The sequence below is a fragment of the Penaeus chinensis genome, chromosome 4 (assembly GCF_019202785.1).
Source record: "Penaeus chinensis breed Huanghai No. 1 chromosome 4, ASM1920278v2, whole genome shotgun sequence".
Taxonomy (NCBI): Eukaryota; Metazoa; Arthropoda; class Malacostraca; order Decapoda; family Penaeidae; genus Penaeus; species Penaeus chinensis.
The window spans coordinates 37,379,694-37,391,587 of NC_061822.1; the positions used below are offsets into that span (position 1 = coordinate 37,379,694).

Here is an 11,894-nt window from a genome sequence, read left to right on the forward strand (position 1 = left end):
CCTTTCCTCCTCCCCTTCCCTCCTCTCCCCTTGTCCTCCTCTTCCCCTCCCCTTCCTTCCTCCCCTTCCCTCCTCTCCCCTTCTCCTCCTCTTCCCCTCCCCTTCCCTCCTCCCCGATCCCCTCCTCTCCTCCTCTTCCCCTCCCCTTCCCTCCTCCCCTATCCCCTCCTCTCCTCTTTTCTCCCCTTCCCTTTTTTTCCTATCTCCTCCCCTCCCCTTTCCCTCTTCTCCTCTCTCCTACCCCCTCTCCCCTCCTTTCCTCTTCTCTCTCCCCTTCCCTGCCCTTCTCTCCTCCCTCCACCCCCTACCCCCCTTCCCCCCGCCTCCTTCCTCCCTCTTTCCCCTCTAACCTCCCCTCTGTATGCCCCCCCCCCCCCCAACTCCCTTCGCCTATCTCAGCTACCACTCCAAACTTACCCTCCCTCCTCCCTCTCTAACCCCCTTACCCCTCCCCCTATCCCCCCTCCCTTTCTGCCCCCCTCCCCCCTCCCTTTCAACCCTTTCCCTCCATCCCTCCTAAATACCCCCCCCCCCTCCCCCCCCCCGTCGTCACCCCTGAACTCGGTGATAAGCCTTTGATGAATATAGTAAATGTTGCCGCACCGTGGTCCACTTTTTTTCCCCTTCTAAATCCAAAGAGGGTTCGTTTGGCCTGATTAATTTTGAACGATGAACTTTTTTCAATGATTTTATAATTACGGTTATCGCTACCATTATTCCTGTAATAGGTGATAATGATAGTGGTAGTAAAAATAAAAAGAATGGTAGTAATGATAATAAGCATGGCTATCGAAGTGATAATGGTAATCATAACAGTTATGAAAATAATAAAAACAATGATAGCAATATTCTGAAAAAAATATATTGTTGATAATGATAATGATAATGACGATAATTTTAGTTATGATAATACTAACAAATGTTTTTTTTTACTATCATAATTGCTATTATTATCATTATCATTATCAATAGTGTTATTAGCACTGTTGATAATGTTGATATAATTCTTATCATTGTTATCATTATCAATATTAACATTATAACCATCAATAAAAATTTATCATTAAGAGAAAAAGGGAAAGAGAGGAGAGAGAGAGAGAGAGAGAGAGAGAGAGGAGAGAGGGGAGAGAGAGAGAGAGGAGAGAGGGGAGAGGGGAGAGGGGAGAGGGGAAAAATAGGGGGAGAGAGAGAGAGAGGAGGGAGGGAGAGAGAGAAAAGGAGAGAGAGAGAGAGAGGGGAGAAGAGAGAAAAAAACAGCGGAGAGAGAGAGAGAGAGAGAGAGAGAGAGAGAGAGAGAGGGGGAAGGGGGGGCGAGAAGAGAGAGAGAAGAAAGAGAGAAAAGGGGGAGGGGGGAGGGGGAGGGGAAGGAGGGGGAGAGGGGGAAAAAGGGGGGGAGCGGGGGAAACGGGGCGAGAGGGGGAGAGGGGAAGAGGGGAAGGAGAGAGAGAGAGAGAGAGGGGAGGGAAGGAAAAATAGGGGGAGAGGGGGGAGAGAGAAAAGGGGGGAGAGAAAAGGGGGAGGGGAGGGGGGGGGGGGGGCGAGGGGGGAGAGAGAGAGAGAAAAAAAAATAGAGAGTGAGAGGAGAGAGAGAGAGAGAGAGAGAGTGAGAGAGAGAGTAGAGAGAGAGAGAGAGAAGAGAGTAGTGAGAGTTGGAGAGAGAGAGGAAGAGAAGGAAGAGAGAGAAGAGAGAGAGAGAGAGAGAGAGAAGACTATCAACAAACAATTAAAATCAGAGTCAGAACACAGTAATTTCAGTGGAGCCAACATACATATAATAAATACATACAGGCTGGGCGGGCCCTTCCGGGAAGCAAAAAACAAAACAACAACATCTCTTTGGGTTAGAAGAAACCCTCCTTTTTTTTCTAAAATTGTATATATGCAGATTTGTTAGTAAGACAGTAATAGACCGAATTGTAAAATTAGCAACATAGTAATAAGAAAATAATATAATTTAAAAAAAAACGATACAATTTTTAAAAAATAATAATTCCATTCTTTATTTTGGATATTTACTCCATTTTTTACAACAATCCACAAACAATGAGGTCTGTGTGACACAAACAACCCCACACGACAACAACAACAGAAGACACATACAAACAAAACACACACACACTACCCACAGAAACTACAACACACAAAACAGAACCAATATATAATATATATATATAAACTTAAAAAAAAAATACAAACAATCAAACAACAGAACAATATACAAATAAATATATATACCTAAGATAAAAAAAAATAAATACCAACTCCACACACACACACACACATATTAGATATATATATACCAGCACACCCACCACCTCCCACGCACACACCACACACACACACACACACACCACCACACAAAACACACACACCTATATTATTATAGATATATATATATATAGATATATTATATACACACTCACACACACACACACCCACACACACATTATATATATATGACCAACAACCACACAACACAGCACCCACAAACCCACACGACTACACCACACACCACACACCAAACCACGACACACACATCACACACATATATGAGATATATATTGATACACACACACGACACACACACACCCAACACACACACACATCAAACACACACACAACACACACACACACTCTCTCGCTCTCTCTCTCTCGCTTCTCTCCCTTCTCTCTCTGCTCTCTCTCTCTCATGCAGATCCTCGTGCGTGCCCCCCCCCGCCCGCCGCACCTCGTCTTCCCTGTCCCGGCGTGGTGCTTCACATGACTCTCCTCCACCACCCACTGCCTACCCACAAGCTCCAAAACTTACACGCCCAACCCCCCACACTCCCACTCACATTCGCTCTCCTCCCAACCTCTCCCCCACGCACACACACACCACGCACACACACAACACCCCGCACACCCACCCACGAACCACACATCTCCACACCCCCCCTCCACCCACGCATCATGAATCCAAACCCCTCACCACCACCTCCCTCACTCACACCTCTAACCCACACCCCTCCCAGCTTCCCCACTAACCCCCTCCCTCCAACTTTCACCCTTTTCTTTCCCCACTCCTCCCCTCCCTCTCGTCATACACCCACTCTACCCTTTCCCCTCCCAACTTCCAGCTTCCCCACCCCTCCCTTTCTCTTTTCACTCCTCATCTCCCTCTCTTATTTCACTTCTACCCTCACCCCCCCAGACACTCCCTACCCTCCTGAGCCCAATCTCGAAAGCTACCTACAAATAATGTTAATTGGCAGGAATCTCCTCTTACTGTCCTTCACCTGCTTTCATTTTTCTTTCTCTCACACACTCTCTCTCCTCCTCTCTCACCTCTCTTCTCTTTTATTCTGTCTCTCTCTCTCTCTCATCACACTCTCTCTTATCTTCTCTCTCTCTCTCTCTCACATCACTCTCTAACTCTCACTCTCTCTCTCTCCTTTCTCCACTCACCACTCTCTCTCTCTCCACTCTCTCTCTTCACTCTCTCTCTATCTTACTACATCTTCTTCTCAACTCACAATTCTCCTCACTCCCATTCTCTCTCTCTCTCTCTCTCTCTCTCTCTCTCTCTCTCTCTCTCTCTCTCTCTCTCTCTCTCTCTCTCTCTCTTTCTCTCTTCTTCTCTCACTCTCTCTCTCTCTCTCTCTCTCTCTCTCTCTCTCTCTCTCTCTCTCTCTCTCTCTCTCTCTCTCTCTCTCCCTCTCTCTCTCTCCCTCTAATCTCTCATTCTTTCCCCCTCTTTCTCTCTCTCCATCCCATTTCCCGTCCCCAGCAAAATATCAAGCGAAGTAAAAAAAAAAAAATCATGGTTTAGCTCAGACTAAGAATTTTTGCGTCCAATGAAGATCACTCGCAATTATTATTCAGTGTGTTTAGCCCGTTCTCTGATCTGCCTTTTCGATGACGTTGCGGCCGGAGATAAGTCGGTCAGTTTTATTCGCTCGTTTCCTTCGGATATTGGCTTTCGTTATTTTTGTGTGGATCGGATGTGTGTTTTTTTTTTTTGTCTGTTTATTTATTTGTTTAATATGTTTTATTGAGGTGTGGGGGGGGGGGGGGGTTGCGTTTTTTGTTGTTGTTGTGCTGTGTGTGCTCTGGCATCGGAGTTTAAATTTATCTATTATTTGTTTATTGTTTTTTTTTTTTAGGGGGGGGGGCGTTTCGTATTCTTTTCGTTGTTTGCTTGTTTGTTTGTTTGTTCGATACTTGTTTTTTTATGTACCTATTTTATGTTATGTTTTTTTTTCTCCTTTTTTTTCATTCCCTTCTCTCTCTAACACACGCACTCCTCTCTGTCTATCTCTTTATCTAGCTAGCTGTTCATCAATCTATTTATCTGTATTACCGATCACTCTCTATCAATCAAACGATCTGTCTAGCTGATAGATATCTCCATCTATCAATCTCTCTCTTTATCGCCCAATCCCTCCTCCTCTCCACTTATCCATCTACCTATCTATCTCTTCCCTCCATTGCATGCAACCGAGCAACTCTTCCACTAACGACGACAGAATATCCTCATGCAACTGATCAAGAATGCTGTGTGTCAGCTGATAATGTACTCCAATGCTCTTATCGGAGACGCGAGCCTCTTGGGAGAGAGGGCTTCGAGGTTCTCCTGGTTGGTCCGGTTGGTCTATTCGTGTGTGTGTGTGTGTGTGTGTTTGTGTGTGTGTGTGTGTTTTCCTGTGTCTTTTTTTTCTATAAAAAAGGATTGCATGATAACAGACTGATATTCAGTGTGTGTGTTTGTGTGTTTGTGTGTGTGTGTGTGTGTGTGTGTGTGTGTTGTGTGTTGTGTGTGTGTCTGTCATTTAATCTCCTGTATTTTTTTCGTCTGAATTCGTTTTGCATGTTCTCTTAGATTACCCCCTTTTCTCTTTTGTTATTAAATTTTCTTTTCTTCTCCTCTCTCCTTATCTCCCCTTCGCTTCCCTCCTCCTCCGTTTTTTTTTTTCGTTTTCTTTGTTGGCTTCCTCCTCTTTCGTATTCCCGTGCTCCCACCCTTCCATTTCTCCCTTTTTTCTCTCTTCCTTTTTTCCCTTTTTCTCTCTTCCTTTTCTCCCTTTATCTCTTGTCCCGTATCCTTATCCTTCCCATGCTTCCCATTCCCGAATCGGATTTTAGTTATTCCCAGTTTCTTAAGTAACTCGAAGGGCAAGCAAGGTCACTTTAGGTCAAAGGAGAGACTAACAATACTTTTTAACCTTTGGTCATTTTCCTAACAAGGATTTCACACTACACATACCTTCAATCTTCTTTATCTCTTTCCTTACCTCATTTATCTTATTTTTTTTATATCTCTCTCTTCTTTTTCTCCTTTTTTTTCTTCCTTGCCTTACACCCCCTCTCCCCCCCACCCTTACACCCACTAACCCCCCCCCCCCTCCCCCGCTCCACCCGGTCATGCACAAAAGTTTTGATACCTATACCCTTCCTGCCTCACCCTTCCTGCTTCACCCTCACGCCAGCTGGTAATCACCGGGTATCTAAATTGTATTAAGGTCGTCTGCATGTGAATAAGGCCCGAGATACACGCTACAGCCGGGGTGTGTTGGGATGCAGGGAGGGAGATCTTTATGGTAATGAGTTTATAGGCTGTTCGAGTGAGAGATGTTGAGCTAAACGCGCCTCTATCTGGTTTTCTTTCGTTAGTAGTTGTTTGTTTGTTTGTTTGTTTTCTCTCATTTTGTTTCCGATTATTTTTTAAAATTCCTTTGGGCTCCTGTGTTTGCCCGCTGCATGTTTTGCTTTTATAAGTTCGTCGTTCAATTAATAGTTGATCAATTATAACTTATTTACTGATATATATAAAGCGAGAGTGAGAGAGAGAGAGAGAGAGAGAGAGAAAGAGAGAGAGAGAGAGAGAGAGAGAGAGAGAGAAAGAGAGAGAGAGAGAGAGAGAGAGAGAGAGAGAGAGAGAGAGAGAGAGAGAGATTAAGACAAAAGAAAGCAGGTAAACAAAGAGATAAATTGAGAGAAGGCAAAGTTCGACTTGGACTTCAAAATACTTTATTTTCCTTTTCTTTTCGCAAACACAGGGGTTTTACAATACAAATATAAGATACATTTAGGATTCATTAATACTAGTACATTCAAAACGTCTTTTATCTTATATTTAGAAACCTGATCCCATTAATGGTTTCCGATTTTTGTTTCTTTAAGGTATTCTTGTTATAATTTTTTCTGATATTGCGAGGTGGTCGGTCCAAAATTATGTACCCACGCATTTACACTGGGCGCACCCCTTTATTTCTGTATGTTATTTATTCATTTTTTCTTTTTGTAAAGCATGTATATGTCATGTTTGAACACCAGTTGTGTTACCTATGATTGGGAGTGGCAAGAGCTATTTTGGATAATTGCCTTGAATAATTTTATGGATGAATATACAAGTATCATAATTGCATCTGTACAGCATTTTTTTTAACCGTTTTAGTTTATTTATGTGTGGGGTAAAGTGGTCCTACTTATCAATATTGCCAAGTGACAGAGCTTTCTAAATTTGAACTGTATTGGTTGAACCTCAAACCTTTGAGCGATAGTTAATTACTTACTAAGAGGAAGTGTTTGTACTACTGGGGTCCTCGTTTCAGTAAGGATTTTATCCCTTCTTCAGAAAAGTCATCAATGTGTCTGGTACAATTTTCTCGAGGACTTTAGACAGTATAGACAGTATAACAATAAAGTGATATATATCAATTTATTATATATCCACGTATTTGAAAACTGGCGATACAATACCGTGTTTCCAAAGCGATGGGAGCTCAATTATAACAATTATGCAATATGCGACTGCAGGTACGCGGTCTCTAATGCAGTGAGAACATTGCCATTCGCTCATGTTTGTTTTGCTGTCAGGTTATTGTTTATTTTTTTTACTAGTTGTGGTATGAAGGTTTTGGTTGTGGTATGAAGGTTTTATCCTACCTGTATTTGAGGAGATGTTGAAGCACTTAGTTGTTCATGAGTGAGTTTTCTTTTAGCGAGGAAGGCATTGGAAATCGTTCGTACTAATATCTCCGTGATGTTTTTACTTGACACCAATGTCTTTTTTTGGGGGGGGGCAGCTAGTTAATTCATTTCTGAAATAATCGGTTTTGGGTCCCTGTAATAGTGATTTGACCTTTCTCTCTTTTTCCCTTTATAATCAGCTTGAAGGGTGAGTGTTATTTTTATCCGTTGTAGCCTTCTTGAGGTCATTGTTTATCCATGGAAAAGGAGGGCGTCTATCAGATTTTGTTGCAAAGGGAGTCACGGCATCTCTACTGTCTTCAGTCACTTCCGTCTGGATATTTACTTGCTTATTTCCAATACATCTCTGGAAGAGTTTATTCTCTGTTTAAAATTTATGGGCATAGTGACTGAGGGTCAGAGGTAGTTAAGTTGCCCAAAAGTTCGCTTTGAATTCTTTATATTATGTTTTTTTTTTATGGTGAATGACGTTAGATGTTTGTTGTTTTAACATATATTACAAAGTACATTCTGTGACCCTTGTAGGTTTATTGGTTCAAGTATTTAATTTGTTGAAACTATCATTTAGATCGGCTGAACCATGAAGAAGTGAATGAAGGAAACATACTGCTTTGTACTGTAACCCGTAGATATCTTTTATCATACACATTCTTAGCAGTATAGCGGATACCTTTGTTTTGAGAGCATCCTGAACATACATGCAGAATTCTCCCACATGTCCTGCATCGCATCCATAAACATTATAATGATTGATTTGATAAAACTACTTGACATACCTTTTAAAATTGTCTGAGGAGGGTTCTTTGATGTCCTCTTCATTTTCTTTGGTGTGGATGTAACGAAATCTTCTTTATTTTAGTATTACTATTTTTGTTCTACATTGTTGTTCCTCACGGTAGCTGGCGCTGATGGAGCTGGAGAAATTTCATCTCTAGATCTTTTTACAATTATGATAGTCTCTTTGTTATTTTCTTCTACAATTTAAACTATGGACAGATATTCCCCTTTATCTATTTCCGTTTCAAAAACAGACATAAAATTAACCGTTTCTCTCTCTCTGGTCGCCTAGGTCTGCCAGCGTCGCATATCCTCTGCGGCATGACCACCGTCCGCATGGTTTCTTCAGGACTAACTGACAACTCCATCACTCTTGCCATCTCGCAGATCTCCGATTTTGATATCATGCCAACGCTGATGTGTGACTTACCTCTGTAAGGTAATGGTACAGGTTTTATATTTCGTGGTTCTACTTATGCGAATTTGTTAAATGATTTCATCAATAAGCCACGGAAACAAAGGTATATCTATTAATTTACTGATGAGATATGATACGACTTAGTATATATACATAAATAAGCTCTTCACTTCACTTTCACGTTTGAAATTCATGTTGTACTGCCTGCATATATCCTCACCCCCCTGCTTCCACAAAATATAACACACGTGCAACGCTTGAAGTAATGAAATACCCAAGCTTTCAAGCCAGAGTAAGCTCCTTAGGCCAGAAGCACACATAAAAGCTCGTGAATTAAAACACTTTCATTAAGACCCGTATGAATGGTTGTGACCTAGAATGACACCAAATTTAGGGTCGCTTTGAAGATCATTTTTCGTGGAGAGATTAGCACACAAAAAGGTCAAGGGTTAAGCAAAAAAACAGGAAGATCCTATTAAAGTATTAAAAGATTTTGAAGGTTACGATAACTTGTATTTCTCTCTGTTGTTATTTCTTTGTTATAATTGTTATCGTTACTATTATCATATCAGTATTGTTGTTATTATTATTGATATTGTTGTTTTTATTATCATCAATAGTAGTAGTAGTAGTATGATTATCATTTTCATTACTATTATTGTTAACACTTTCATTATTATTATTATTATCATTATTATTATTACTATTATTATTATTATTATTATTATTATTATTATTATTATTATTATTATTATAATCATTATCATTATCGTTATCATTTTCATTGTTATTATTATCAAAATTAAGATCATGATCATTATCATTATCATTATCATTATCATTATCATTATCATTATCATTATCATTACCATTACCATTACCATTACCATTACCATTACCATTACCATTATCATTGACATTGTCATTGTCATTACTATTGTTATTTTCATTTTCAATATCATTACCATTATCATTATCATTATTATTATTATTATTATCATCATCATCATCATCATCATCATCATCATCATCATCATCAACATCATTATCATCATCATCATCATCATCATCATCATCATCATCATCATCATCATCATAACAATAATAATAATAATGATAATAATAATAATAGTAATATCATTATCGTTATTATTACTATTATTATTATTATTATTATTATTATCATTATCATCACTATTATTATTATTGTTATTATTAATATTCATATTCATATTATTCATATTCATATTATTATTATTATCATTATTTTCACCACTATTATTATTATTATTATCATTATTATTATTATTATTATAATTATCATTATTTTCATTATTATTATCACCATCACTGTTGTTATAATCAAAATCATTATTACTTTTAATATTATCATTACCATCATCATTATATAGAAATAACATTCGTTCGTCTTTGTTCACCGTTTCCTGTCTCTCCCTTGGCAGCTTGTGAGTCGCCCTCCCACAGAGGTCCAGCAGAAGACATCCGACCAGAAGCTCTGTCTCTATCCCCTCTCCTCTCATCTCCTCGCCAAAAAGATGCTCGTCCAATCGTCCATCTATCCACCTGTCCACTCGTCCACTCGTCCACTCGTCCCTCTGAGAAAAGGAAATTTGATTGGGATGATTTTCGTTCGTTCGTTCAGAGTTGGATATTTTTAAAAAATTGACTTCTTCGGTTTTTTTCTTGTTTTTTTTCATGTTTTTATGGGGGGTTTGTGTTTGTTTATTTATTTATTTATTTATTTATGTGTTGTTTTCTAGGTTGAGAGGTTTACTGTTCTATTTTTTTTTCTTTTTTTCTTTTTCTTTTTAATTGGGTTATTATCGTTTGTGTTTGTGATTCCCTCTTTCGCTGTGTGAAAGGTGCAAGTGAAAATAAACAGTTCTGACAAAGCAGCAGATGTAATTTATGGAATGCTGATGAAGATGTGACTCAAACCGCATCATTTTACGTCTGTTGTGTGGAGAAGTTACTTATTCTAATTTTTATACTTTGTACATTAAAGAAATGTCATTATCGTAACCTCAATTGTTGAACGTTTGTCTCTTTCTGTGTCTTTCTGTCTTATCTTATCCTGGTCCGTTTGATTTCCTGTCTCTCTCTTTTCTTCTTTTGTTTCATCATACCTTTTATCTATTTCATACTGTTATTATTTGTTATCACTTGCTTCTTAATTCCTTTGTTTTGTAAATCAGACAGGAGACCTTATCTCAGATCCTTGAATAGTCTCTCTCTCTCTCTCTCTCTCTCTCTCTCTCTCTCTCTCTCTCTCTCTCTCTCTCTCTCTCTCTCTCTCTCTCTCTCTCTCTCTCTCCCTCTCTCTTTCTCTCTCTCTCTCTCTCTCTCTCTTTCTGAACCGGTCACAAAGACGCTTGAAGGAAGAATAAATACAAATAAACGAGTCAGCAGGAAAATGGCTACACAAAACCACTACCAATGACAAGCAACAGCCAGCTTATCGGGAAAGAAAAGACCAGCAAATTGGACCTCCCTTCCCCCTCTCCTCCATCCCCTTCCCTCTCTGTATTGCTTATTGCACTTTGATTTTATAGTTTAGGGGCCGAACAAAGAGAGAGAAACTGAAAAAGATAAATGATTAATAAGGTATTTTGAAGATTAGTTCAGCGACTGTGATCGCCTGGGATATCTCGACCCTCGACAATCAGTGACATGGGATTCAACCCTATAAAATGGCGAATCAGATGTCCCGGATGAAGGTTTTGATTCGCCTCGTCCGTAGGTTTTATTCCAGTGGTCCGTTTCATTCCCCTATGGCTCTGTCCAAAATTTCGGTTGGAGAAAACGAGGAAAAAGAAGCTGAGAAATATGTATAGTTATTTATTTACTTATTACCATTACTATTTGTTGGGGTTAGAACACCGTTCTTTCAGTAAACAGTACTGGAAAATATTTACAGAACGGCCAACGAGTTTAGGATAAACAAACAGAACTAACCAAACCCGCCAAAATGAAAGCAAACGTTCTTTTAAGATAATGTGAGAAAAAAAAAAAGTTAAAAAATGAACTTAAAAGACGAAAAGCAAATCGACTGAGCATTGTACGGGAGGAGACGATTAGTAATCAATCCTAGTTCAGTTATGGGCGCTTATGTACATATTATTTTGAAGGTTTCTGACCTTTTTAAGAAGGAGAATTTGACTACGAAATACAGCATCGTGGATAAGCATGTTCTGGGTCACCCAACTTACACGTCATTGTATATCAGAATTGTGACAACATGAAATAATGTACGAAATTGGAAATAAAAATGATTCTAAAGTCTTGTTTTATAACCAGTCCCTCCATTGCAATTTAGACCATGTATCCTCTCGCTTGAAAGTTATGAGTTTTTATTTTCAGAATGGCGCTATATATATGCAGTTGGTAAATCGGTATCTCTTATTGCCTGCTTAGTTGTTCTTGATGGTCTGCACACATACACAAGGAAAGGTGTGTGGGTTACATGTGTTTTTGTAAGTGTGTATATGTTTGTGTGTGTATGAGTGAGTGAATGTGTGTGTGTTTGATGGGGGGGAAGTGTTTGTGTTTGTATATATATATATATATATATACATACGCATTCATATATATGTACATATATATGAATGCATGTAAAGTGCATGTGTATGTGTGTGCATATGTATTCAAGTGCATATCCTTTACCAAAAACAACTCTGTGGCCAAACTTCATTCCGAGCTTACACAA

At 39.3% G+C, this 11,894-nt stretch overlaps 1 protein-coding gene across 1 annotated transcript in view; it reads left to right on the plus strand.

Annotated features, from left to right (window-relative positions):
- The window catches only part of LOC125046523 (corticotropin-releasing factor-binding protein-like), a 146,289-nt gene extending 134,822 nt beyond the window's left edge, over positions 1 to 11,467 (plus strand). The window contains exons 7-8 of the mRNA XM_047644306.1: positions 8,042 to 8,188; positions 9,631 to 11,467. Coding sequence (XP_047500262.1) covers positions 8,042 to 8,187 — 146 coding nt within the window. The 3' untranslated portion in view covers position 8,188; positions 9,631 to 11,467. The remainder of the gene's footprint in view (positions 1 to 8,041; positions 8,189 to 9,630) is intronic.
- The last annotated feature ends 427 nt before the right edge of the window (positions 11,468 to 11,894 follow it).